The following is a 27657-nucleotide window of genomic DNA, read 5'->3' as shown; positions in this document are numbered from 1 at the left end:
AGTGAAGTGTATGCTCTTGAATTTAGCATTTTGAGTTGTGCTATAGTCTCAGTTTTATATGGGCATGATAATTATTGTTGTACTTTAAAATCTTGGTGCTTAGCTGGGTAGAATAGCTGCACACAGAGAAGCAAGATCGTAGGTATCAGGAAATCTTTTCTTCCCTGGGCCACTCCTTGGTCACTGCTGCAGCATCAGGGACTAGTGGCAGCGGAGCAAAGGAAACTGGGCTTGTGGACATATCCAGCTTTCTTGCTTACTTTCCTCAAGTCTCCTGGCATACATGCATAAGCACCTTTGTCATTATTTTCAGCATCCATTTCTATTCATTTTCATTAAAAAAATGTAGCTTTTCCAACATTGTAAGGAAATTTGGTCTGAATTATGCTTCAAGCGGCTGCAGGGAATATAACATGGAGGAAATAAGCTACTTAAATAAAAGTTCCCAAAGCTTTTTTTTTTTTTTTTTTTCTTGGAACGTTATAGATTTGGGCTTTCAGTGTGGTGCTGAATTATAAACAAGTGTCAAAAATGACAGTTAAAAAAGAGTTTTAAAAAGCTTTTTGTGAATAAACATGCTATTTTAAAACATAAAGATACAAAATCCTGTCTGCTTATCTTCATCTGCCAAGTTTCATATTTAATTTAAATCATAATTGTTTCAGTTCTTTCCTTTACAATTAGAATTTCATTTCAATTTTTAATGCGCTCTTCTTAATAATGCTTTTCATGAAACCTTTTGTGGAAAGACTCGGTAATCTCCCTGGCCTACGTAGCCAGGTCCTCAAATGTAGAAATCCACATTTGAGCTATAATTAATGGAGATAAATAAACAGTTTAATGTACATTACATTTAATCCTAAAATAGATCCTGACATAAGTCATATATATATATATATTATTTTTTTTTAAATGGTGTAGATTATTTGGGTTTGGGTTTTTTTGACTGCTTGAACTCTGTGGATGAACACGTTATGTCCCTGCCCTGGTGCAATGCAAGAGATTATACTATATCTAAGGTCTAATGCAAATAATCTTTCATTTTTGATCACATAGCTATAATATACTACTTTGGAGATTCTTTCAGGAGATAGTAAAATAGAGGCTTCTGTTTTGCCTCTCCCTCACTCACAGCTTCTTTGTTATTTTCAGTGGTAGTGACTCCACCTCCTTTCCACTGATATCCCCTACCTTTGGGCTGTCTTTCCAAGTAGTTTCACTGCCTGCATCTGACACTACTCATGGCTTTTTCAAGTGACATTAAAGTGAAGCTGAACTGATTTCTGACATCTGGCTGTTGCCCAAAGGGTTATGAACAGCTGAGAAAAAGACCAAAGTCTTGTTAATTTGTCTTTGCTGCTGCTTTGCAGCATCATAAGCAGCCTTAGTTCCTGAAACTGTGTTTAAATCATGAATGTATCATTGCACTGCTGTGTATGTTTGGTATCGGGATGTCTTCAGGTATCTCAAAGGATTGGGGGGAGAGGTGTGTATTTAAATGCAAAGAAAAATACTGCTGCTGAAGTCTGTGTCTTTGACTTCTATATTCACCAGGAAAAGCAAATAAAGCAAAAGCAGTGAAGTGGATCCAACCAATCTACACATATCCCAAGCATACATGTTTTATACATGTGAAATGTTCCCTTCTGTCTTTTTTCAAAGAAGAAAAATTCTCAGATCTGTACTTGCACAGTACCTAGCAAACATGGTGTTAAGTTAAAATATAAATTACTTTAAACAATAACTGCTGTAAGATAGCAAGAATGTGTGTGATGGCCCTGACCTATTCAGGACTTGCAGAATATTGTACAGTCATCAGTGAGACAGGGAGGGAGAGAACCAGATTGTTTGGAAACTGGCCCAATAGAGTAGCATTAAATCCCCCAGGAATTAGCATTATCATATGCCTGTCCCACTTGTATCTTCAAAAGCAAGCTATATTTTTTCAACAATGTCTTCTTTAGAAGGATAAAAATTTAAAACAAACCACGAAACTAAGAACAGTTCTACCAAAACACCATACAGACTGCAGGTATCTATGTATCTGTACATATTTTTCTCTGAAGGGAAAGACTATGAGAAAAATCAGTATGCAACAGTGTTAGCCATATTTAGTGGGCATGTATAATGAGGTTACAGTTGTAACAGTGGTTCTTAACTCCCACAAAAACAGAAAACAGTATTACACTCTTTTTGTGGGATCTAGGATTAACGCTGATAATCTCAGCAGACCTATTGTTTCTGGAATTAGAATTGGCAGAGCTTTATAAAAAAAAACCAAACTCTTTTCTTTTGCATCATCAGGCAAGACAGAGCGTTTTTATGTACTTTTTGGTTTCCAGCTCTATAGTTTTGAAAACTGATTTGTCTATTCTCCAAAGAAAGATAGGGCAGAAATAAATTTTCTCTAATCCCTGTGTAACTAAGTGCCAAAGGGGAAATCACAATAAATGAACAGAAACACGTTCTTTGTTGTGGATAGCTTTCCAAAATGTATTTCAATGAAAGGTGGGGAGAGGGAAGAAAGTATATGTTCATTAAAATCCTTTTTATATAGTATTTTCTCAGATAATGTTCAAAACTGTCTTAGTAAAAATTACCAATGATGTGATGATATCTAAGATTGAAGCTTGTTGTTTGAGAGGATGGTAACTGTACATTTAAAAACTATTTCAAGACTATTTTCAGTTATACACTCAATTTGTACAAAGTTGTTTTATTTCACTGTGCATTCGTATCCTTCATACTTAAAATCACCCACACAGTGTTAAATGTGGCCTTTCCTGTATCCCCCATCCCTGAGCTGTGTTGTAGTCCTGGAAGGCAGATGCAGAGTCAAAGTCAGCCTTGCTCTCGGTTTGTCCCTGTGGTGGCTGGAAGTTTTCCCCACTAACTCACTCGAGGTTTATGCAGGTCTCTTGACACAGCTGCACTGAACACAGGTGTGGTGGAGGTATGGCCAGTCCTTCAGGACTAGCTCCCTGGCCACAGCGGGTGGACTGTGTCAAGTCATTTCTTTTTCATCCTGAACCACAGGACGGAGTTCAGGGAAGACTTTGCATCCCTCTTCCTTTGTAAAAGGAGCGAAACAGTAGTTTTCAACGTCACTGGCTGAAACGAGGACTTCTCATTACCTCATTGTCATGGTTTGGCCCAAGCCAGCAACTGAGCCCCACGCAGCCACTCACTCACTGCCCTCCAGTGGGATGGGGGAGAGAATTGTAAGGGTCAAAGTGAGAAAACTTGTGGGTTGAGATAAAGGCAGTATAATAGTTAAAGTAAAAGCCATGCACACAAGCAAAGAAAAACAAGAAATTAATTTATTACTTCTGATTGGCAGGCAGGCGTTCAGCCATCTCCAGGAAAGCAGGTCTCCATCATGTGTAACCGTTACTTGGGAAGGCAAATACCATCACTGCAAATGCCTCCCCCACCCCCCACCCTTCTTCTTCTCTCAGCTTTATACGCTGAGCATGGCATCATATAACATAGCATATCCCTTTGGTCAGGGGGGGTCAGCTGTCCCGGCTGTGTCCTTTCCCACTGTCTTGTGCACCCCCAGCCTCTTGCTGGTGAGGTGGTGTGAGAAGCATAAAAGGCCCTGATGCTGTGAACCACTGCGCAGCAATAACTAAAACACCCTTGAATTATCAATACTGGTTTTAGCACAAATCCAAAACACAGCCCCATAATAGCTACTATGAAGAAAATTATCTCTATCCAAGTCAAAACCATGACACTCATATGCCTTCTTTTAGTCTTACTAGGAGTCACCACCGGTTTACAGTTAAAGTCTGGCATATTGGGGGTTCGTAAACCAATGTAGCATAGATGGAACAAGCTCACGTGTGACAAAACAGGCAATGACTTGCAGATGGGATACAGTAGGAAGTTCCCAGACAGGAAACTAAACTAATACAAGTTGTATTGTTATACTGTTATGGCTCTTTTTTTCAATCTGAAGGATAAACCGTTACAAAAGTTTAGCTGTGATTAAAATCTCCAGACAGACTTATCCTGAAGACTGTTTCTGAAGGACCAGTTTGCAGTTGGTCAAAATAGTTCAGTCTATGTTCTGATGATTTGGTTTGGTGAGGATAGTTCAACTGGTTAGAGAGAGCACATTTTTTTTAATGTATATGTATGAACAGTTAAACAGTAAACATGTTAAGTGCCTTTGAAGAGTACTCTAACTTGTATATTCCTCAGTGAATACATAAGCCAGAAATAGCAAAACACAAATCTCATTTTACTTTCTCCTTGCCCATGTTAATCGAGAATTGAGGTATACCCTTCTGGGCCTCCGTAATGTAGATGGGGGGGTCATAATGTTTGCTCCTTTTTTTTTGCTCAAACTCATACAGCCTGATCATGGCCCAGAGTTCTCCACAGCCCAGGCAGAGCCGAGTATCTCCCAGGAGTGCAAGAAGTGGCTGCATTCTGCACTCAACCAAGGGCAGCTTTTCTTCTGCCTCGACTTTCTTCCAGGAGATCAGAGAGCTGATTGTCCCTCTGTTTGCAGGAAACTTGACATAGTGGCACATGCATTTAGGGAAATGAGGGAAATATTCATTACTACAAAATAAAAGCATGATTCACTCCTATTTTTTTCTCTACATAGAAATCTGAGGATTAGAACAGGAACAGATTTTTAATAGGCTTCACCTGACTTTTGTGACCAAATCAAAGTTTTATGCTGTTGTGTAAAATTATTTAGGCATGCTTTTTGGCTTTGCTGTCTGCTGCAGTCATACAGTAAGAATGAAACTACAGAAAGCAACATTTTCAAATTAGTGCAAGTATGATTCACTGTATTTTGAACATGTTTTCAGAATTTTGGCTTTATATTGCCTTTGACAAAGCTCTGATAGTCCCAGTGATTTATGTCATGTTTTTGAGGTTTCTGTCTCCCACAAGATCCATGAGGTTTCTGAAACCTATATAGGCTCCTCAGGTGCATTCAACCTCTGCCTAACCTGGATTTGTCAGAAGTCTGATCTCTTGGGACCATGCGCACATAACATAATTTTTAACACACTGTCCTAAACTATGTTTCTTTTATTCAGAGCAGTATGCAGGCATGCGTGAAATGCAGTATTTTCTTTCCCTACAGCCTGGGCTTCAGTGACAAGAGAGATTAATACTGTAGGCTGGGAACAAGTCTTGCAGCTGGGTGATTAGAGGAGCAGGATTTCAGGGAGTGCAGGAAAACACTGTAGGTGTATTTGGTTGGTAGTTTATTTTTTCTTTTCTTTTGCTCTTTCATTCTCTTCGCCTCTCTTTCCTTCTTTCTGCCTTCCTTCCTCTCTCCATTTCCTTTTCCCTTTCCTTTCCTTCCTTCCTTTCTTTTCTCTTTTCCTCTTTTGTTCCCCCCCCCCCCCCCCTTGCCTTGCCTTGCCTTGCCTTGCCTTGCCTTGCCTTAATACAATACAATGACTTGGAACAGCACCTGGAAAGTAAATATCAGGCTCTTCGTGCTTCACTAGATAGAGCAAAAGAGTAGTCAACATGATTTCCACAGACTTAGTTTGAAAACCAATTAGCATAACATTGCAACATGTTCATATATTTTCATATTTTTACATGATATTAAATGAGCATGTCCTTTGTTTTATACACTTGTAATAAAAAGCATCTTGTAGTTTGAAAAGACTTTATGCAAAAGGAATGCTGACAATTAGGCAAGGAAATATTTTTTCGTTTTGACTAAGAACTTACTCAGATGGTTCCTTTCTAGACTTTTTTTACTAACTAAAATTTTAATGATGGAATATAGGCCTGAATTGTTTCTTTGCCTCAGTACAACACAGAGGCATGATCTTGAGATATTTTAATGGCTATATGAACTCAAACTCTGCTTCTCTAATCACTGTTCTGAATCTTTATGTGCTATAATAAATTTCTTCTAAGTCCAATATATTTAAATCAGTATTTTATAGTGTAAATATAAGAGCTTATTTTAACTACAAAATCACATCATAAAAAAAACATTTAAAATTATTGATCGAAGAATAATTAGACAGTTCAGTCACTGTGAAACTGGTAAGCAAATAAATATGAATCTTATTATATCTTTAAAATGCTCACTTAATGATGTATACCTTACCTAGTATCATCCAGTGACAGTACTGTGTGAAGATTACTATACAGGTTGCAATATCTGTCTTTCTACATCCTAGGTTTTAAGGGCTACATCTTGCAGATTTTTACATGTAGATGTAACTCTGCAGTGATAAGTTCCCTATATGTCAGTGGGAATATTCCCATGCATGAAGTGTATGAAGGTCAATGTACACACCAGACAGCTCACAGTGATATAAATGGTTGTAGAGGGTGGTTTTTGTTACTTCTTTTTACTTTTTTTCTGCAGGCTATCATCATCAAGCATATGGTAGTTATTTTATGTGTTGTTTTTGTACATATATACATGGGGATGGATACAGGTGTGTGTGTTTATGTACAATGTATATCAAATATTAGAATCTTAAAATGGTTGAGTTGTGAGGGACCTTTAATGGTCAACTAGTCCAACCCTTCTGAAATGAACAGGGACATCTTCAAATAGACCAGGTTGCTCAGAGCCCCGTCCAGCCTGACCTTGAACGTTTCCAGGAATGGGGCATCTATCACCTTTCTGGGCAACTTGTTCCAGTGTTTCACCACCCTCATTGTAAAAAAATTCATCCTCATATCTAGTCTGAATCTATCCTCTTTTAATTTAAAATCATTACCCCTTGTAGTATCATTACAGGCGCTGCTGAAAAATTTTTCCCCATCTTTCTTATAAGCCCCCTTTAAGTATTGAAAGACTGCAATAAGGTCTTCCCGGAGCCTTCTCTACTCCAGGCTAAATGTCCTTAGATACTTCTTTGTATATATTGCATCTTATATATGCAAAATTATTTATATGTACACGCACATGCACAGACACACCAATTATGATCATGCAAATGAGACTCCATTTGATTTGCTTAAATTCAGAATATAGGCACTTTCAACTCTGTTAGCTTAAAAGTACTAAGTTGGTAATTTAGGACCATTCATTTACTGCCCATATTTACAATACCATTATAGGTAACCGAATAGTTAAGTGAATGAGAAAGTATAGTTAAAGAACAAGGATCATATATTAAATAATTTCTTTATATGGAGGAAGAAAAATGAATTATATATACTTTGGTTCAACAATAAAAGAACACTTTCTGCACAAAATCAGTGGAGAGCTTTGGATAAGAGGCCTCTCACAAAGATGACTGATATACTATGGGCAGCTGATAGTAAGATGGAGCAACATAAAGCATTGATGGGTCTGTTGGATTTTTTTGAAGAAAATATCTAACATTGTCTTCCAGTACAAATGTTAAAAGAAATCACAGTGACATTATTTTTTGTTTAATTTAAATGATATATTAAAAGGTCAAACTCTTTTTCAGGGATAGCTATGCATTTCTGTGGAACAAACAGCAGTGGGATTTTACAGAATTTACTGAGAACTTGCATGCTATACAAGTTTCATACAGGCTGAGTCCCAGTGTTAGAGACAAAATCTGGTTTTGCTGTATACCCAGAAATGTATTTTACTGAGATTTAAACATTAGTTGTAGTTACTTTTTTCAATTTGAGATACCAATGCCAATATGTAATTTCCAGAAGAGAAAAATTTTAATGCATTTATGTGAGGGGCTCATTTTGAAAATAAATACTGAGTTCTTTAGTCAGTTAAGTCTTCCACTTGAATAGTCAGGACAGATTCAAATGTATCCTTTACATTTTTTGTCCTCCCTAGTTATGTGTCTGTTACACTGAAGGAGCATCCTCAACAGATCTAAGTGTGGCACAATCTCTCTTCCAACTTCTTTTCCACCCAAAAATCAAACTTGCAAGTAGGCTGTGAGTCTGAGCTACCTGGTGTCATTCAGCTTTCCTGGTGAGTCTCAGACTGTTGGTTTCTAATGTGCCCCAGAGGCTGCAGCCAACCCCTACCCGAAAGCATGCTGCATATGACTGGCAAGTTTGGTCTTCAGTGGGATTGCAAGGCTTGTCTTCATTGCTGCGTTGCTTTCTAAGCCAGCCTTTACAGACAGTTTTAAGACTTAACGCCTGCCAGTGGATCTCTGAGGTGGCTGCAGAAGAGGAATGACATGCCGTTTGTTCATAATGGTGTTGGCAATGAGCTGACACCTGAAATCACTTGTTGGTTGTCACAGACTAAATTTTTCCAGAGGAAGCTCCAAGAGCTTCATTACTTGCAACTTCAGGCAAGTGCAGAGCTGTCACTAGAACTATTTTCAGGGTTAAAATTCTGTCTGGATTGTTAGGGAGAGACTGGGTAAGGTGGCCAATTTTCACATCCTTCATCCTTTGTTCCCTCCTATTGTAGAAGCTCTCTGTCTTGCTCAATTTACAGGTACCATATCAAACATAATGAGAACCCTATGTCCTGTAACACCAAACAACATTTAGTATTGAAAAATAACAGAATCATAGCATAATTTAGTTGGAAGTCATCTCTGGAGGTCATCTAGTCCATGCATGGCTAACTTTATAACTAGATCAGGTGTCCCAGGGTCCTTTCCAGTAAAGTTTTGAAATGGTCTTCCATAAATGAGAACACATTGATGGGATAATTGTTACAGACAGGTATTCAGTATGCAGTATGTGAATTTTAAATACACCTTTGAGACTATTAAAGTAATCTTTGCCAACATATGGATATCACACTTCTCTTTCTCTTTAGAACAGGAAATATGAATGGCAACTAAGAATATATTTTGTTACTGTGAATTCACATGATGACTTCTCAAAATTAGTGTAATAGATTCATACTATCAACAACAAATACTATCACATGTATCTGCTGTATCTGTGGTATAATGTACCATGATATGCCATGATGACCTTATTTGTTTTGTAGCATTACTTCCAGTCCAGCCCACACTTAAAAACCCCAAACAAACAAAACCAAAACCAAACAATGGATTCTGCATTAGTGTACATTTGTCTGCGTGTATGTATGGGTACAGTATAGATTAAACTGGTTTCAGCTTGAGTTGAAGGTACTGATTGTTAAAGTCATCATGTGAGATGCTTGGGATATTACGTGCAACAGGCTTCACTTAGGAAAGGCTTAGCTGAAGCCACTTTCTTAGACTGAGTGCAGAGAACAGGCAGTGAATTTCACTATGAAATATAAACTTTTTGAGATATTGTACCTATGCATAGTGGTAGTGTTCTTTGTGTTTTTATCTTTTTTTTTTTTTTTCTCCATCTACTAAAATAACAAATAGAATACTTTCTACAGGAATGGTTTTAGAAAATAGGGAACAGGTCTATTCCTTTTGGGTTTTTTACCTTGATGACTGTTCAGATGGCTTGCTAAGCATGACCTCAGTTAGCTCCCTCACAGAGATGATACATAAGGGAAGAAATGGTTCTTTTCTGACATTGCCTAGTTTCACTAATTAATGTGAGTAAATAAAATTTTCAATAGACTAAAACACCTAAATAGCATTTTGGACTCTGGTGAGTGATATCAGACTTATAACCACAAAATTCTTGTCAAGAAACATGAAATATTGCTCTGAGGGATTTTTTTATTATTATTATTTCTGAGAGCAGGTTTATCATTATTTTTCTAGTAATTAAGTTCCACCTACCTCAAAGAAGTCAAAAAATTGGGGAAAAATTGCTGGTTTCTTCAGTCTGTCAAAAAATTAGATTTATTTGGTGAATATCTTTGAATTTGCTAGCAGCTTTGGATACCACCAATTGTGAAACCCAACTTTCTTTTTTATTCCATGTCCTTATCTTAGACATGACCTTGAAATTAGTGCTGTACTGCTCACATCATAACTGAGAACAGGAGTTCCTGCTCTAGTAGAACTTTGACTGGGGACTTGCTAAATTTGGATTACAATGATGTTGGTATTTAGGAAAATACAATGTGTTTCATGTGACCTGTACAGCAAGATCACTTGAAAGCTCGGTGCAACTAACCAGTTTGGTGTAAGCTCAGGAATATCAAAGTTAGACTTCATGAATTTTCACCTGTTTCTCATAAGTTAATTTACAGGTTTAGCTAAAACATTGTTTGACTTCAGTGCTTCCACAGAAGCTTGAAATTGTAATCTCATGTATCCTTTGTCACTATTTCCATCTAGTTGTGAAATGCAGGCCAGTTTGGTGCCTATGTGGGCCGTTAAATGTGATTATTGTCTCATGCGGGCTTGGAAACTCCAGGAGGTGTAGCTTGGGTGTGTACATACCTAGAGGGCTTTTGGTAGGTGATGCATTTTCTGAAAATGTTTTCAGACATGCTACAGCTTCACACAAGACTTTTCTATGTGGAAAACCAAAAGAGAGAGGAGAAGGAGCCTGGAAACATTTCTGGGTCCATCATTTAGGATACAGCTTGAGAATCTGTCCCTGTGCATAACAAATAGCAGCTAAAGTGCACATCCCAAGCAAGAATATATGCACATTCTAGAGATTCATTTTCAGAACATCTCTCCCTGTTGACCCTGTTTCCTCCTCTGATACATTTTAATGCTAATGCATTTTCTCAAAGAGGACCAAACTGTATTAGAAAGTTTCAAGAATATTAATCCTAAAAGGTTATAGTTACTAGAGTACAAAGTACTCAGTAGATGCTATAATATTAGATGCATTCCTGAATGAAATAAATATTTTATCAACGTGCATGAGATGGGAATTGCTGCGTTACTTACACTGCATAACTCATTCATGGATTTGGCCTCTCAAAGGTTTACCAGGAAAATCTTCATGCCAATATGATGTATTTACCTTAATATGCATAGTTTGAAGACAAACGATTTTAGAATTAGTGCACAAATTTTGTAGTTTTTATTGAATATTTTTCTTTCATTTCTTTTACACGACATTTTAGGTACTATGAGTCCAGTTGGACAGGAAATTACCATCTCTATAAGGAAATAGCCTTACAGCATTGAAATACCAACGATCACTCATTTCCAATTACATAAAGTTTCTCATAGTAGGCCTGAAAAATCAAAATACTGGATCGAACCTACCAGCTGCTAGAATTGAACACTGTTCATTTTATACCTTTCACCAATAAACTTTTAATCACAGTTTTACAAGAGGAAAGAGGGGGGAAACTGTTTACAAGATAATTTGAAAAATTAGGTTAACGTTACTCAGGGATTATTGCTGTTAGCAGGGATGGGCAGTGAAGATGAATTAGTTAACAGAGCTCAGATGCAGCAGTCAAAAGTATACAGTAGATCTACCTTTTCACACAAAAGTGCAAAATTATCAAAAAACATCATATAGTAGATGTACATAAATTGAGATGTGCAAAAAATGTGTAAACTATTTACATATTATCCAGTTGTATTTGTTTCTACCCTTTTTTAGTATTTTTATATGTATGAACATTGAGATTAAATTTAATAAACATTAAATTGTTATTAAAGATGTGTGAGATGAAGTAATGAATGGATAAAATTTATAATGTGTATGTATCCTTGTGCTGAGATATTGTTTATTTAAAACGGTGTCATGCTGACATAACATGGATTGTGTTTTTCTTGCAAAATTCTAGAGCAACAGAATTTGTTAAAGATGGTCTTAAAGATCCATCTATGATGCATGAATTGACCATGAAGTTGCTTTGCATGGAAATACCTTTTCAAAAGTAGCTGCTTTGTATGAATTGAAACCTCCTTTAAAAAATAATAAAAAAGTTTTCAAATCTTTAAGGGTGTTAATCTAAAGAAGGGAAATCTAACAGAAGCCAAGAACTTGCCAGCGTAATGGAGAGTTTTGTTTAAAATTCATTTTTTGTTACCACTAATAGCATAATTCTCCTTTAAAATGTCGAAAGTTTAAAACTTTAAAATATTTAAAAAGTGGTACAAATCACAATGTGAAGATCATCAGCAATATTTGGCTTCTAGATAGATGAACATGGATACATGCCTGTGGCTGTTATTAAACATTAATAATGTGCACATTTTTGTTTACTGCAAAAGTAAGTCTTAATATACAGTCAGGCTTAAATTCCTCATAAATTATAATAGTAGTCATTATAAAACACATCTTGCAATGTGTTGTATTTTCCAAATGATATATTGTGCTATTAAAAATACGTGAATCCAAAAATACTGTCTTTTTGTCAGGTCTGAATTCCAGGTATACTGAACTGAGTTGGTAAATAGTCACAAAATAAAGCTTAGGTCAATGTTTACTTTGAAAGACGATGAAGCTCAACTATAATTAGCATGAATGTTGAATGTATTGTTACATATGCTCTCAGCAATAGAAAGAGTGTTTAGACATTTAGTCTAGAACTGTTTGCGTTTTTTGAATGGCAGTCAGGATAGATTGAACCAGAGGTTTAAAAAGTACTTCTAGAACTTTTTGAAAATTTCTGTTGTTGATTTCCTCTGAAGTAAATATTGAATCTGAAGAAATGTCATCTGGTCAGATTGCCTGCTAGTCAGGGTCTTTCTAAAGAAGAATGTTATATGTTGGGCTCTGCAAAAATAAATGAAGAAGTCATGAAAAAGGAGGAAAAATAATATTCAATGCTAAAATATATTCTTCAGATAGCTGAAGACACTTCCAGATTTTTAACTGCACATAGCTTCTTTCCTGCTATTTTGCCACTCATGATTATTTGGTACAACAGAGAAGTATGAGACAACATGGAAATTTTATCAATTTCATAGATATATTCTACCTAATAATTTAATAGGTTTACTTCTCTTAATGTCTTTCCATAAGATGTTTTAATTTGAGGGAGAAGATTCTACTTTCTTCAGACCTCACAAACAGTAAACTTCTTGCTTTATGTAGACACCTCAGATTAAAGTTAACCATGGAACTATGATTATTTCTCCATAGTTATCTGACTGTTTGACAGTGCTTCAGAGTTCACTTCTGCAAATGCAGTACAGAATGCTGAGGTGACTTGCTATCTGGTTGTTCTCAGCACCTCATGAGCCAGGAGATGTAACAATACTTTCAATTTTTTTGTGTGAATTTCAGTTGAGCCACATTTTTGTTCTCTTAGATCAGCTTGCTTGAATGATAATAACATTCATCTTGTTAGCATGGTATAATTTAAATATAATGTAGCACTGTGCAAAATTCTGTTCCATTCAGGAGAATCTCTGTTGCCCCCTTTTTCAGATGACGGTTGCTGCTGGTACGAGCATTGAGAATAACATTCAAAGGACCATATCCTGCCCTAATGTATGTTCAAAATATCTTGGATTTTTGCGTAATTTAATTGCAAAGCCTCCTTATGTGAATTTGATATTTTTTTGCCCACTCAAGCTTGTGCATCTTGAGGTTACTTCACATTATATGTTTCAGGGTCAATGAATATTGTACTACAAGTGAGGTCTCAGCCTATCAAAATCCTGAATTACTGTCATTTTTTTCCATATGGTTTGATGGTGCAGCTGAAGAAAGACAATGATAATATATTCACTGTTCCTTCTGCATTTACCTTGCTTCCCACCCAGCTCAATGCTCCTGTCAGTTGAAATCAGCAGAACAATAGGCAAAATGAGGAAAGCAATGAGAGGCTGTATTTTTTCTACTTAACCTTGTTCTAAATTGGCTTTTGATATAAAGATGTGTAACACTAAATTTGGAAGGAAGGTAATTTCATTTTTCTTGCTTAAACAAATATGTCCCATGACTTAAAATAGAGGAAAGGAGGAGTTACTATTGCTCATGAAAGGCAGAATAAGAAACATAATTTGTTAACAAAAGAATCAAATCATTCACTTGTAGTATAATAGTTCATTTTTCTTTTTTTACTAAAACTATTCAGATAATGGCAAGTCATTGGGCTAAAATCGAACCTTTCTGCATTAGTAGGGTAAAATTAATGAGAATTTGGGATGTACCACTGAGAAAAGACCATGGTTCTGCATTATATAGAAGATATTTTTTATAATATAATATGTTTAATAATTTATTTTTCAGCTAAAGATTATCATATTTATAGGGGAACTGATAGAAGTAAATCTGGATAAACATTTCCATAACCTTAAATTCTTTTATGATATAAAAATAATCAAAGTACAAGCACAATATAGTTAAAGTATCTAATAGCTAAGAGAAAAAATACTGTGATTTAGTGCTGGTAAGAAGTTAGTTTGTTCTTCCTATCTGAGAAAAAAATTCAACATGTTAAAACAATCTTTTTTCTGGAAAGTTTGTGCACTTAAGGGAACGTAGAAAAATTCTTTACACTGCATTCTTAGAAGATACTGCATCTTACTATCTGAATCATTGTTGATTTCTGAATACATTCCTTGAATGGACCAATATTATAAATTCTTGTCTATGATTACAGCTTCATGGAATCAGTTCAATTCCAGTTTCAGACTTGCTTCTATGCAGAGCAAAAAAGCTTCCTTAATACATAGTGTATGATTAATCTGCAATATCTTCCAGATTTGTAACATGCCTTTAACTTCTCCAAGGCAATTTTAGTATTACAGTCTTTAAATAGTACAATTTTTAACAGAAGATAGTAATATGAAAGATAATAATATGTCAGAATTGACAAGCGTGAAAAAATGCAGGGTTTCAATTTTAGTTATAGAGGTATATAAATGTATATACCAGTACATATATCAGTATAAAAATATACAATATATATATAGTACAATAACAATTACTTCAAAATTGTTTGGTTTCTTTTAGTTTGTTTTCTGTTTTTGAAAATTTCATTAAGACAGGCTCTAAATAGGTGATTTCTTAATGAAATAAATCAAAAACTCTGAGGTTATCTGTTAGTCTTTGGAGTATATCCATTGCCATTAAGATCAGTAAGCAATTCATTAACCCATTGAACACAAACATCCTTACTCTTACCTTTAGAGATCACAAGAGCTGTCATTGTAAACTACAGTTCTTGGCTATCCCCCATTTTTTATTTTGTTCCTTCTCTTTGAACTGCTGTGGGGATTTTTTATCCCCCAAAGAAATATATCAACCTCCACAAGAAAAAGGATAAAGTTTAGAATTCATTAAATGCTTTTCCAACTCAATCTCCTGATTTTCCTGTCTAAAGTTTAGTGCTGAATTTAGCGTTGTTTCTGCTGTAGAGACAGTAGAGGCTAGTCAGTCTCACCTGTTGGGTCTCTGACAGTATCAGTCTTTTTCTGTTGACTAAAAAGAGAACCTAAAAGGCCATATTGGCTTAGGTACCTTGTTTGTAGGTGGTTAAAATGAATACAAACCCTGTTTTCCCAATTTAAGATTGTGTTTAGGACAAATATTACCTCACAAGACTGTATCCTCCTAAAAACTTGGTAGTCAATTGAGTTATGATGCAATTGCTTTCAATCAAGAAAACAAGGTATATACCATGTGAAGAATCATCCCCCCTTAAGACAGCTTGGATGGATTGTCATTGAGGGGTCTTTTTACTTAAGCAGTAGGTTAGGTGAACAGCTTAGCCTAGACATTAAAGACCATTCTCAAAGCTGAAACTCTGAAAAAAAAAATGTTTCTATAACAGTGTAGACAAAAAAACCTGTTTCTATAACAGTGTAGACAATGTGTAGATAACAGTGAAACTTCTTGGAATTCAGTTGAAAGACTAGGTTTTAATATTTGTCTCTGAAATCTCTCCGTGAACTAAAAGTTATTCTTAAATAGTCTTTAATAAAAAAATAGTTCCCATTGTAGATTTCACTTTCAGTGTAAAAAAACTAAAAATAAAAACTTTCATGTTTAAAACTACTGTTTATTTCCTCCCCAGTGAAAAATAACACCATTCAGTCACAAAGGTGAAACAAGCTCTTGCCATTATTATTTATTTACACCCAAAGTCATTGTGAAGTGGTCACGAGGCCTAATTTTAAATTCTTACTTTATAAATAGGTGCAAACAACCAAAATTCTTAAATCTGAATACTTCTAACAAGGAGACACAGCATTCAATCCGTTTCAGGAATTCCAATTAATTCTCAGTGGAAGTTTATCTTATGTAGGTGGGGTTTTTGCATTTGAATTCCTCAAATTACTTTCTGGTTTTATTAGATTTTTTAATTTATAATTAATAATGACTAGAAGTCCTGTTTGATATGGAAGAATCCTTTTCAGAGACAGAATATAATCCCTGCCAACACCTACATGTCATCCAAATGCACAAAGTCTTCAGCAAGAGCAAAGTGTCACCCTTCCACCAGCATCTTGTGGGGACAACAGGAAGGGAAGGTAGTTCTGCTTTACAAGTACTTCTCCTGGCACAAGATCTTCTTGGGGCACTGTAACAATTGCAAAAGCAGATCCAGCTTCAGTTCAGAGAAATACTGTAACTGAAAAGTCATCTAAAACTTGATTAATAATTGGAAAGTGTTTTATTCATTCCTAAATCCTCTGGTTTCCTGATGACTGGAAACTGTTCATATAGCTATTCATTACTGAATAAAACCCAGCTCCTTAGGCTTTTTCATAAGTACACTTTTATATTATGAGTGATTGTTCTCATGCTAATTAGAAAAAAAATTGCTAAAGTAAAAACTTAATGCACTTTGTAATATATGAGAAAGAAAATTAATTAAACCATTTATTTTATTCCATTGCATTCCAAACCCACGGTTACCTGTGTGAACCATAGTTTTAATAACTGCCATTAAGGCTGTCAAATCTACAGCTGAAACTGTTTGAATGCATGGTAACTTTTCAATTATTGGGCTACATTATTCTGAAATGTTTTCTGGTTTCTTGTAATTACTGTTAATTTCTCAACTTCGTATTTCTGCCTTTTTTAAAAGGGATAGCTATAGAGGATTCTCAAAGGCATAAAAATTTTGGGTAGTATATATTGCGCTGGTTCAGCATTTTAATTACATGGTATTAATTATACAGTTGTAATGAATTCTAAAACTCAGTTGTTTAGCCAAAAAAGGGCACAATACATTTGATCTGAGTTTTCTGGCTCTTAATCTCAGACTTAACATACGTTTCTGGAAGGTCATCTAGAAGCAGAGTTTGAGATGCTAAAACTGTACAGAAAACATACATTGTTTGTGGGACATATGTTAAAATATTTTAGAAGTCTTTATTAAGCCCAAGTAATGTTTCTTAATGTTATTAATAGCAAATGTAAGCATGTTTTTAAATATTAAGGGTGTATAGTGTATAATTTTTCTTAGTAGAAATACACTGCAAAACCTGCAATATAACTGAAACTCAAGAAGAAACTGCAATATATTCAAAATTGAGAACTCAGATATTATGATGATTTTCAAGGTACAATTTTGTGGGCCGTTTCCCACAAATGAAAAAATCTAATTTGCATGCTGTTGCTCTGTGAAGTTTACACCTCCACAGTCTTCATTATAGGCTTCAATTTACCTTTACTCCCACACAAACTTTCTGTTTTCTATCATTCATTATTATAAATTGTTTACATGAGAGAAGCTGAGTGAAGAAACTGAGATTATAAGCAATAGTAATACCCTATTTCAGTTTATTCCTTTCTCTTATATATTGTTTAGTGGGATAATAAAAGCCACTTAACTGCTAGGTTTGCTGTCTTATCATGTACGATATCTCAAATCTTGACACTGTGTGTGTATGTGTGTGTATATATATATGTATGTATGTATTATTTTTATAGATTAGTCTTTACACAACGAATACAATTGCTATATACTTTGCAAACACTATTTCTTGATAAGAATTAATGTCTGCAGATGTACTCTTACATGTGTTCTAATGTGCCTGGACAGAAATTACTGATGGATGTAGAGTAATTTAGACAGAACAGTCTATCATACTTTGATATCTCAATGCCATTACTTGATGGCTGGAAACACTGCAAACTAATGGTCAGAACAGACAGAACACTTTGTATGCAGAGCCAGGTGCTGTGGTTGCATGACCTTGAGCTTAGTATTAACACTCCTTTTTCTTTATTGCTCTTTGAGGTCCACTTTAAAAATGTGAACAGCAAAACACAAAAGAAAGTGGTGGCAGGTATTAAACATGCTGTTTTCTTCATTCGAAACAGCAGAACTTAAGTCAATGATTTCTAAAATGAAATTGCTCCATATAATAAATGAAAACACTTAATGCATATAACTGCAGAGAAAACTAATTATTTGTTAAGTGCAAAACCAATGAATTTTGCTATTGCACTACTTCTTCATGGAAAAGTCACATTTGTTCTGTATAAAGGGATACATACCTTCAGGAATTCTTCATAGAGCTACTTACAAATTTTAGAGTAATTACTTTGAAAATACACCGCTTTTTTAATTCCAGCATATGTGAATCAGGCTGTTGTGTTTAGTTAGATATTTTATTACTTACATAGCTTAATGTGTGTAAATTTTTAACATATTTTTTCATTATTTTATGACTTTAGACAAGATATAGAGCATATATAGAGAGACATTTTCTACAGTAGTTCTGTAGGAAAACAGCAGTTTTCTTATATTTTATAAAATTTGGCTCTTAGAAGCATCTTATAAAACTGCTGGTTTTCATTCAGCAACAATCTTAATTCTTTACAATGTTTCAAAAGGTGGCTGGGGAAGGTTACATTAACTGGGGGAGAAAGACAGAAAGCTTTGTTAATGTATAGAAGCCTTAAAATATCAGTGTATTTCTTTTTCTCCCAAATGGTAATGAAACTATAATTCCTATGCTTTCTGGATACTTCTTTTTTTTCTATCAAAGATTAAAACCTGCTTTTTTTCATAAGTTTATGCACGTGAATAAGTTTATTCACGTGATTAAACTGAGCCTGGTTTTTTTTTTGAAGTTTAAGCCAAATGACTATATTCTTAGGTAAGCTGAAGCAGAAATTATATTTTCTATCCTGGGAACATTTCTGAGATTAGAAAGTAAAAATACTCCAGAACTACTACACATAGGAACAAAAAGTCAGAAGCCAAAACATAATTACAAGCCTCCAAACTTTCTCAGGTTGCTATGAAAGCCCCCTGAGCTTTCAGCTCAACTCCTTCAGCTCGTTTTTGATGATCAGATGATTCAGTGGTTTACCAAGTGGTGACCTACCCCCTGAAGCTACAAACCCATTTCATGTGATCACCTGGTACTTTCAAGTGTCAGACACTCTTGGCACTTGGCACATAGAGGTCTTAGTTTTTGTCCATGGAGGGAAAAAAAAAACCTGTAAGGAGGTTTCTTTTTTTTCAAGCTTTTACCCAAACTACATAGTTTAAAGTCTTCAGGAGTTACTTCATTAACAGTTGCCAACAGAAAAGCAATTTCAGTTTGTTCTCACTGCCAGTGACTGTGCAGCCTTATATTTTGAGCATGACACTAATCTTTTGGCCCTCATCTTCTGTTTCCCTGTGCAGCTCAATGTTTCTGCCTCTGCTCCAGACCTCTTGACAGGCAATTAGCTGGCAGATCTGCTGCCTGGCCAGCTGTGCCGAGTGTGTTAAATTGTAAGCTAGAAAGTGATAGCAGCAATGCACTGCAACCAGGAAGATGCATCACTGGCAAATTCATGTCTTAGCAACAGCATAGTGCCCTGCTCCGCAACTATGTGGCTCCATACTCATGGTGATGCTGTATTATGCACAGCATCAGTGTCCCAGCGTAGCTTTGAAAGCACTCCAAAACTTTACAACATTTTGGACTGACACAGGCCCAATGCATTGATTCTACTCATCTGAGAGACTGAAAATTGCAAAATCAGAATCAGGAATTAGGAGTTGTAGATGCGTTAGCAAGGGATTTGTCCACACTCTTTTGATTTTAATTTTCGTGTATGCACTGGGAATGGACACAGTACCACATGGTTAACTCTGTTTTCAACTACAGCGTGTCAATATATAGATGCTTATCTGTTGCATCCTGGGAAGCAGCTTTATAATCAGTACTCGATATCATTGCAAAGAGTATTATATGAAAAAAAATATTGCCTGGGTGGGTTCACAGAAACTAGATGTTACCAGACAGCTTTACTGAGCAGATCTGCTGGAGCGCAATACCCAGGACCCTTAGCTGGGCATTCCTGTCTCTGCGGCCCACTGAGGGGCTGAGTTGTCATTACAGGCTGACCTTTGCCAGCAGCCAGGTGCCCACCTTGCTGTTTTCTCGCTCCCCTCCCTCAACCGGACAGGGGGAGAAAATAGGATGAGAAAGTTTATAGGTAGAGATAAAGATTGGTTAACAATACCAGTTACCACATGGACAAAACAGACTTGACTTGGGGAAAATCAGTTTAATTTGTTGCCAATTAGAATAAATTTGGATGGCGAGAAACAAAGACAAAAATTAAAATAACACCTTCCACACACACACCCCCCTTTTTCCCAGGCCCAATTTCACTCCTGCCTTCCCAGCCCCTCCATCCTCCCCACCCCGAGCGGCAAGTGGGTGTGGGGGATGGGTGTTGGCGTCAGTCAATATCTCCTCTCCACTGCTCCTTCTTCTTCACACTTTCCTCTGCACGGCATGGGGTCCTCCATGGGCTGCAGTATGGATATCTGTTCCACTGCCTGGAGCATCTTCTCCTCCTCTTCCTTCTCAGACTTTGATGCCCACACTGTAGTTTCTCACTCCCTTTTTCTTTCCCTCCTCTTTGCACACATGGAGTTGTTTTGCCCCATCTTTAACACACTTTCCCAGAGCGGCCACCCCCACAGCTGGATCCAGTGGGAACTGGCTGTGTCCAGCACAGGGCAGCCCCAACCACACCTCAGGGGATCCCTGAGGGTCCCTGCAGCCCCCTGCAGCCCCCTGCCACAGCCCAGCACCTGCGCCCAGGACACATGTGTAGCCATGCTCTGAGCATGCCTCACACAAGTCTACACACCGTGTGAGCGCTGCCCACATCCATCCAGTAACTGAGATGGGAATCTCCAGCTTCCAGACTCCTCTGAGAGCCGCCATCTGCAAGAGCAAAAAAACCCCCAAAAACCTGAGGCTACATTTCAAACCAGCTTCCATGAGCTTTCAAGAAAGGAGCTGAAAAAGACAGAAAAACTTACCTAGGGTTTTCTGTTTTCTTCTAGACTTCCTCACTGGTTTTCTCTCTTCCCACCCCCACCCCACGCCTTTTTAATTTTTTTTATTTCCTCCCCTGCTTCTGAGATACATCTTAAGTGAGGAGGATTTCAAGACACAGAAGGAAGATCTAGATTTGGAAAGAACTATGCTTTGTCTGACTTTTAAAGGAAATCTATGCATATAAAGATGTCCTCTGGGGAGAAGAGCAGATTTTTATTGGTTTGGTAACATTTTGCCTCTGTATTACTAGTGACAAAATTCTTAGTCCTATTAGCAGAAAATAGATGGAAGGACATCGTTCCATGACAGATTTAATTCATAGGAAAAACATTTCTAGATAATAGTGATGCTCCTAGATACTTTCATTTACTACTGTTCTGGAATTTATATTTGTCTTAGAAACAGAGATACAGAAGAGCCACGAGCTGTTAGTGACTGAGAAATAACTCATTTGGCAAAGGCCAATTGGCAGATTCCTTTGCAAGAACAAAAGAACACCATCCATCCCTTTGCTGTACCCTCCTACTCTGGTCTAAATGTTACTTGCCTGACACTTTTCTGAACACATTTAAGAGAGCTAGAAAGAGAGCTTGACTTTTTGCTGCAGCCATTAGCCGGCTCAGTCATCCTACCCTTCTAATAACTCTATCTTATTCAGTTTCAAGGAGCTGTATTCCCTTCGACACCATCATGAATCAAAACAAAGTATACATCCCACTATTCTTACTGGTCCTTACAAAGAAAAACACCAAACACAAAGCCAGCAAAGGTCAAAACTGTCCCCCCATCAATGAAACACTGGGAGAAACTGTCCTCGAAAGGTGACTAGTGTACTTGGCAAATAAGAGCCTAAATGGATTTAGAAAAACTTTTAAAATTGTTATTTATCTGTCTTTGCCACGTGGCTGTCAAGTATTGTGATTTTATTAGCATTACAATTTAAACTAATTTTTAATCTATTCAAGGCATGGACAGTTGCTACTCACTATGATCAATGGAAGTTTGTGATGAAATGGCCACTGACTGTCCTCTGAGACTAGTATCTAGATTACTTGGGGTATCTAGCAGTTTCTTAGTCATAAACTTGTTTGTTTGTGTTAAATACTGTTTATATGCTGATATTTCAATTAAATGGAAGTATCTGACTAAACATCTTCAGCTCTCATTTTAGTAAAAAAGAATTAACTCCAATTACTTGTAACTCGATCAGTACATCAAATCACAGACTTACTTATCTGCAACATGTAGTGCTCTTCTTTCTTGCTTCAGTTACATCTAAATTTTTATAGCTACTAAAGATGTTGACTGACTCTTGGCAGTTTAAATAGCCAATTATTATGAAAAGGACGTTATTCAACATTTACAATACTTTTCAGTCTCCTAAAAGATGAAATCTCCCCAAATAGCAGGTTATGTCATTCCCAGCGTGTCTGAAAATGGGTTGACATTTCCTGTTCTGCACTTTTTCTGCACTGCAGATTTGGAAACTTGTAGCAAGTTAGGTTCTACTCTGGGTAAGTGAGCGAGCAGGGGCTTAAGACAGCAACGTGAGTGTCCTGGTCCTGAAGAGTTAGGACAAGGACCTGCAAAAAATAAATCACCTCAGGTTTAGTTTATTTTTATGTTCAGATCTTGAGGAATCCTTCCATTAAGCTAACTAATTGTAGTGGAATGAAGCTGGGCTAATTAGCATTGACAATATACAGCTGTGGGCTGGCTTCAGGGGCGGCGGGTTGGCCGGTGTAGATAAGATGCAGCTGTGGCTGGTTCTGTTAAGGGGTTGCGAGCCAATGAAGAGAGAGCAGCTGAGGAAGAAGCAAGAGGAGAGAGAACACGTGCCCTGGATGAGGTGAGAAGGCAGTAGAGTGACTACACAAAGAGTATGCTGGTATGAGATGGTAAAAGACCTTATTGCAGCTTGATAGTTTGGAGAGTGCTGCAACAATGAAAACTTGAAAGATCTTATTTTCTTGGGGTTTTAATTAACAACATAAGCAACTTATAGGTGGTGGGGTTTTTTCCTTCCTATTGTATTGAAATAAGTGATGGCAAAGAATGTAACTTTAAATAGCAATCAGTTGTTTTTTCATTATAATATTATAGAATGCTAAAATATAAAAAATATGCTTTTAGAACTAGTGTCCAATAGGTTGAGATTGTTTGAATTATACTAAGTCTCAAAACAGTTATTTGAAATCTTAATAATGATGAAGATTTAAGCTTACATAAAGTCATGGACATGCTATGGACATGCTATTTTCTTACAAAATATGATAATGAAGGTTTTGATTGAATCTTCTAACAAATGTTAGTGTTGAAATTAAATATATATATAAAGGATGAACAGTCATATTCTAATATGTGTTTAGCCAAAGTTTAAACACACACACACCCTTTTTTTTTTAATCTATGTTGAAATCTTTAGTTTTTATTAAAATCCATGCCTAAGCTGGATAACGAAAGCATAAACGCACAGCCACAAAATGACAGTAAATAACTAGTTCACAGAGCATCAGTATTAGTCATGTTCATGCTACTTACTTTTAATATTGGTGTTCAACAGTTCAGCACTGTTGTCCTGGTCCTGAACCTTCACAGGGGCAAATCATGGATTTCTCTTGTGAAGTCTGTTAACACAAGGGTTAAGTTGAAATTGCACTTCAGGTGTCTGATGGGTGATTACATCCTTCCTGTGGTCCTTGTTCGATGCTCATGGCTGTGATCAGAGCCTGTAGCTGTTCCTGCCTGCCCTGCCTGTAGGGGTGTTGTTCTCCCCAGCAGCAATGATTGCAGACCTAAACCACTCTGATTTACATGGGGATAGCTTGAGGCACATCCAGCCCCACAACTGGAAAGAGTATCTTTTCCCCAGCATAGGTTGAATATGTTGCCAGACAAATTTGCTTTAAAATGGAATCGGTTTCTAAAAATGCAGCTATAATCTATGTAAACCCATCTTAATTCCTCAAAAGATGGTAGAATGGTTTCTGTGTGACACAGATAATGAGAAAAATTAGTTGCTTTAGTGGGTTAAACCAGCGTTTCTTCAATCTAAATCCCATAACGTGAAATTTGTCATTTAAAATGGCAGTAGCTGCTGCTATTGTGGTTGCTAGCTATAACAGTACTAGGGGAGTTTGAGAATAACATGTGAGTTTTGAGGGCAATATGAGCCCTATATATGTTCAGAAAACCCCACTCAAGCCAACCTTTGCCTCTATGATGAGTGTTTAAAGCTACTCACAGAATGAAAATGAAAATCACTGTAGACTGTAAACCAAAGACATTTTGTGGATTAAATAATCAGAACAGAGCTAGGACTTCAGCACTGCTAATAGTTAATGTTGATTGATCCTGAAACCTACTTTTGGCACTGGGGTCTCCTGGTCTGTCTTGCTTTTGGTGTACAGCTTTTGCTTAACCAACCTGGGAGCCTTTCTGTCTTCGCTGCTGTGGCAGCGTTGCTGTCACCAGGCGGAGGCAAAGGAGGAAGCTGTCCCAGGGAAAGGGGAAAAATCCTGGACTAGAAGAAAATAATACTTAGATTAAAAAGGATAGCCAAGAACTGTAAGGGGGAAAATAATGATGAATCATTAAACATGGAGTTGGGGCTAGTGGCTGTGGAGGAGGGACATGAACTGAGACAGGTGAGGAGTGGAGGAGGAAGTTTACAGTGCCACAGGTCTCCCAACTGAAAAAAGGAGATCACTGGAAAGAAAACTGTTCCTGGAAATGTATCAAGTTTTATACGAAAGATGTCTCAGGTCTAGAGACTGAGGGGGGAGGGAAGGTGAGTCAGAGGAGTCCTCTGAGAAGGTATCCTGAGTTCCAATAGACAAAACTGTGAATGATGGTATAATAGTGGCTTGTGTGTATGAGGCACTTCTGTAGACAACTGTAATCCTGGTACTGGCACCTAAATAACGCACTTGCGCTATTCTAATATAGCCTTTTTACTGTAATTATATATACATATAAATATATCACAATTTGAGTGGTGAGACAGAAATTTTGTTGTAATTGTTTCCCTAGCCAATAGTTCTAGTTTATTAAATTGCTAATAGTTGCCTGCTAAGAATAAACAAACATGGCTCAAGAAAGAAAAGGAATTATTTTAATAATTCAAATTAATATTTGAAATTAAAATTTCAAATAAAAAATAATTCAATTAAAAAAACAACTTAAATACTTGTTTTATGCTTAAAGCAGATTGCAGTTAGAAATAATGGGAAACCATACCAATATTGCAAGTGATGCCTCAGAGGAAAAAGCTTACACTAAAGATTGTTTTGAATTTCCTTAGTGTCTCAAGGAGGTCATTGGCTTGGGAATGCATAAATGCTTTATACAATAATGATTGAATGGAATACTAAGGCAGGAATTAAACTTGATTTCAGTTTCTCAAAGGAAATGCCAGAAGAAAAAAAATCTATACTGTGAGAACTCTGAACTGTGTATCTCAAATAGAGCATATTTGTTTTCTTTGTCTGAGGAACCATGATGACAGACCATTAAAAGAAATTTAAGAGAAACTCCCTCCAATGTTACCTTTACATTCTAATGCTGCTGCAGTGTGGATTAGTTTATGCTTGCAAAAATATAGGAGTAGGAATATGATCCTTCTGTAGAGTTAGAATTTCACCTGGCCTTTGAAATGCACCGTTACGCTTGCTCCATATGAATGAAAAAGTATTAAAAGTTACCTGGGGAGGATGCAATGTATTTTGCAAATCTTCTCTTTTCTGACCAAATTGTTGATGCATTTTAATCTAGGTAAATAAAACAGCACAAAAAATCTTTAGGAGAGCTTGTCATCCATCAGTTATTAGTTTTCTGATCTTTGTATGTATGTAAATATTTTATTTTTTTATCTAGATATGTTCATCCTTTGTGTTACACATCCTAGAGGCCCAACAATATCAACTTTATATAAACTGGCTTCTTATTCCATTATTCCTTATCTTGTATTTTCATCATAAAATGCATAATTGTACAGTAAGCATAATTGTAGGGTAAGGGAGAAGTGTGAAGAGTCAGACAATTTGAAATAAGAAAAATATTTAAAAATTAAACAAAGCACAAAAGGAAACATACTTAGGGACAAGTGAGCAGAAAGAAACTTCATAAAATTACTTCTAGAAATGCATCCTGCTATCTGCTAAATATATTACGCTTTTTCTCTTTTAAACATATACTTTTTCCACATGAATAGATTATTCCCTAGACAAATAATGAAAAAAAAAAATCTACTGTGACTACTTGATTTTTTTTTTTTTTTTTTGCATATTGGGTTACTTCTTGGCTTTATTATTTTGAAAGTTGACTTAATCCAAATTATATACAAATGGAAAAAGAATCCTTTTCAGATTTTAGTTTTAAAAACTTCTCAGGATTAGTTTGACTGTCTAAATTTCTGTTCTGAGAGTAGTATTAACATAATTCTGAAAACTGGGTAGTGAGAAAGCATAATAAATTTTACATGAAGTGAATAGTTTCTCCTTTTTTTAGATACTAATTTAAAAAATATCCTTGAAGAAATAACCTTATTTTATTTTTATAAAATAAAAAGTAAAATGAGTTCTTCTGTCTTCTTTATGGTCACATCCTCCAGGTAAGGATCAAAAACTATTAACAATTTTTTACTTTTGTCATGATTTATGGAATTGACTAGTTATGCATTTGAGGAATAGATTAATTTTGAGAGAATTGAAAAAGGATCAGTTGAGGATACTTTGAAGCATAGATCCAAGTTAGATTTAGATTTGGATGGTGTGCTTGGAGGCTGGCTTGCTCCTGTAAGTCCTTACTATCTTCTTGTCACGAGCTCATTCTGTGCCTCCCCTTGAAGGACATGATCCCTACCAGGGAGAGGGGAAGGAGACCAAGAATGTATTTGGTTACAAGATTATAAGAAGAGAAGCAGAACTCTTTCCACTTTGCAAAATTATCAAAGAAATAAAAATAGCTTGTGCATATTGTGAAAAAAGCCTTACTGGATTTCAAGTGATAGAAGTATCTCTTAAAATAGTCTTAATTTTTCTGGCAAATTAAATAAGCACTTTGCTATTGACTTCAATATATTTTGCTCATTTTCATCAGATGAAAATTTGGCATGTTATCTCTTTGATCTACTGTTATAGTAAAGCAAAATTGGAAAATTACTGAAGTATTATTAGCTCAAGCTTACAGTGGAAATCTATTTGTTCTTGCATTCATGCAAAAGGAGGTTTATGTTTCCATTTAGTTTCAGAAGGATTTTTGCATTTTTTTTCAGGCAAGTATCATTACTGAAGCTTTATTAGTAACTGTTACCTTTTAAATTAGTTTTCTTTTCAAAATTCCATCCTTAAATTTCATAATACATGTTTTTGTTCCATAAGCAGTGTCTTTAAAATTTCTCTTAAAGCAGATGAAAATAGATACAGAACTAACCGCTTGTTCAACTCAATTGATTTTAAAATAATGGGTAAGCAACAGTATTTATCTTGAAAAGGAGTCAATTTTGATTGATAACTATATGTTGTAAACAATAAATCTTGAGAAACTACATCCTTTCAAAGATATTGTTTCTATTTGATCCAGTTAATCAATGAATTACCTGCCTGACTATTTAAAAGACTATGGTTTGTCATAAATTACATGGACTGTA

General features: G+C 36.1%; 1 protein-coding gene across 11 annotated transcripts in view; it reads left to right on the top strand.

Moving 5' to 3' along the window:
• The window catches only part of PPFIA2 (PTPRF interacting protein alpha 2), a 352026-nt gene that overhangs the window by 171110 nt on the left and 153259 nt on the right, over positions 1-27657 (top strand). For 5 of the 11 annotated variants that reach the window (XM_005437159.3, XM_055712388.1, XM_027802371.2 and 2 more), the window contains exon 3: positions 13177-13239. The exons of the other annotated variants lie outside the window; for them this stretch is intronic. In XM_005437159.3, the coding sequence (XP_005437216.1) occupies positions 13177-13239 (63 nt within the window). The remainder of the gene's footprint in view (positions 1-13176; positions 13240-27657) is intronic. 11 annotated transcript variants of the gene reach the window in all.

Source organism: Falco cherrug, chromosome 5 (assembly GCF_023634085.1).
Source record: "Falco cherrug isolate bFalChe1 chromosome 5, bFalChe1.pri, whole genome shotgun sequence".
NCBI lineage: Eukaryota > Metazoa > Chordata > Aves > Falconiformes > Falconidae > Falco > Falco cherrug.
Note: the sequence above shows the minus strand (reverse complement) of the source record. Positions and strands in the feature narration are given on the sequence as shown.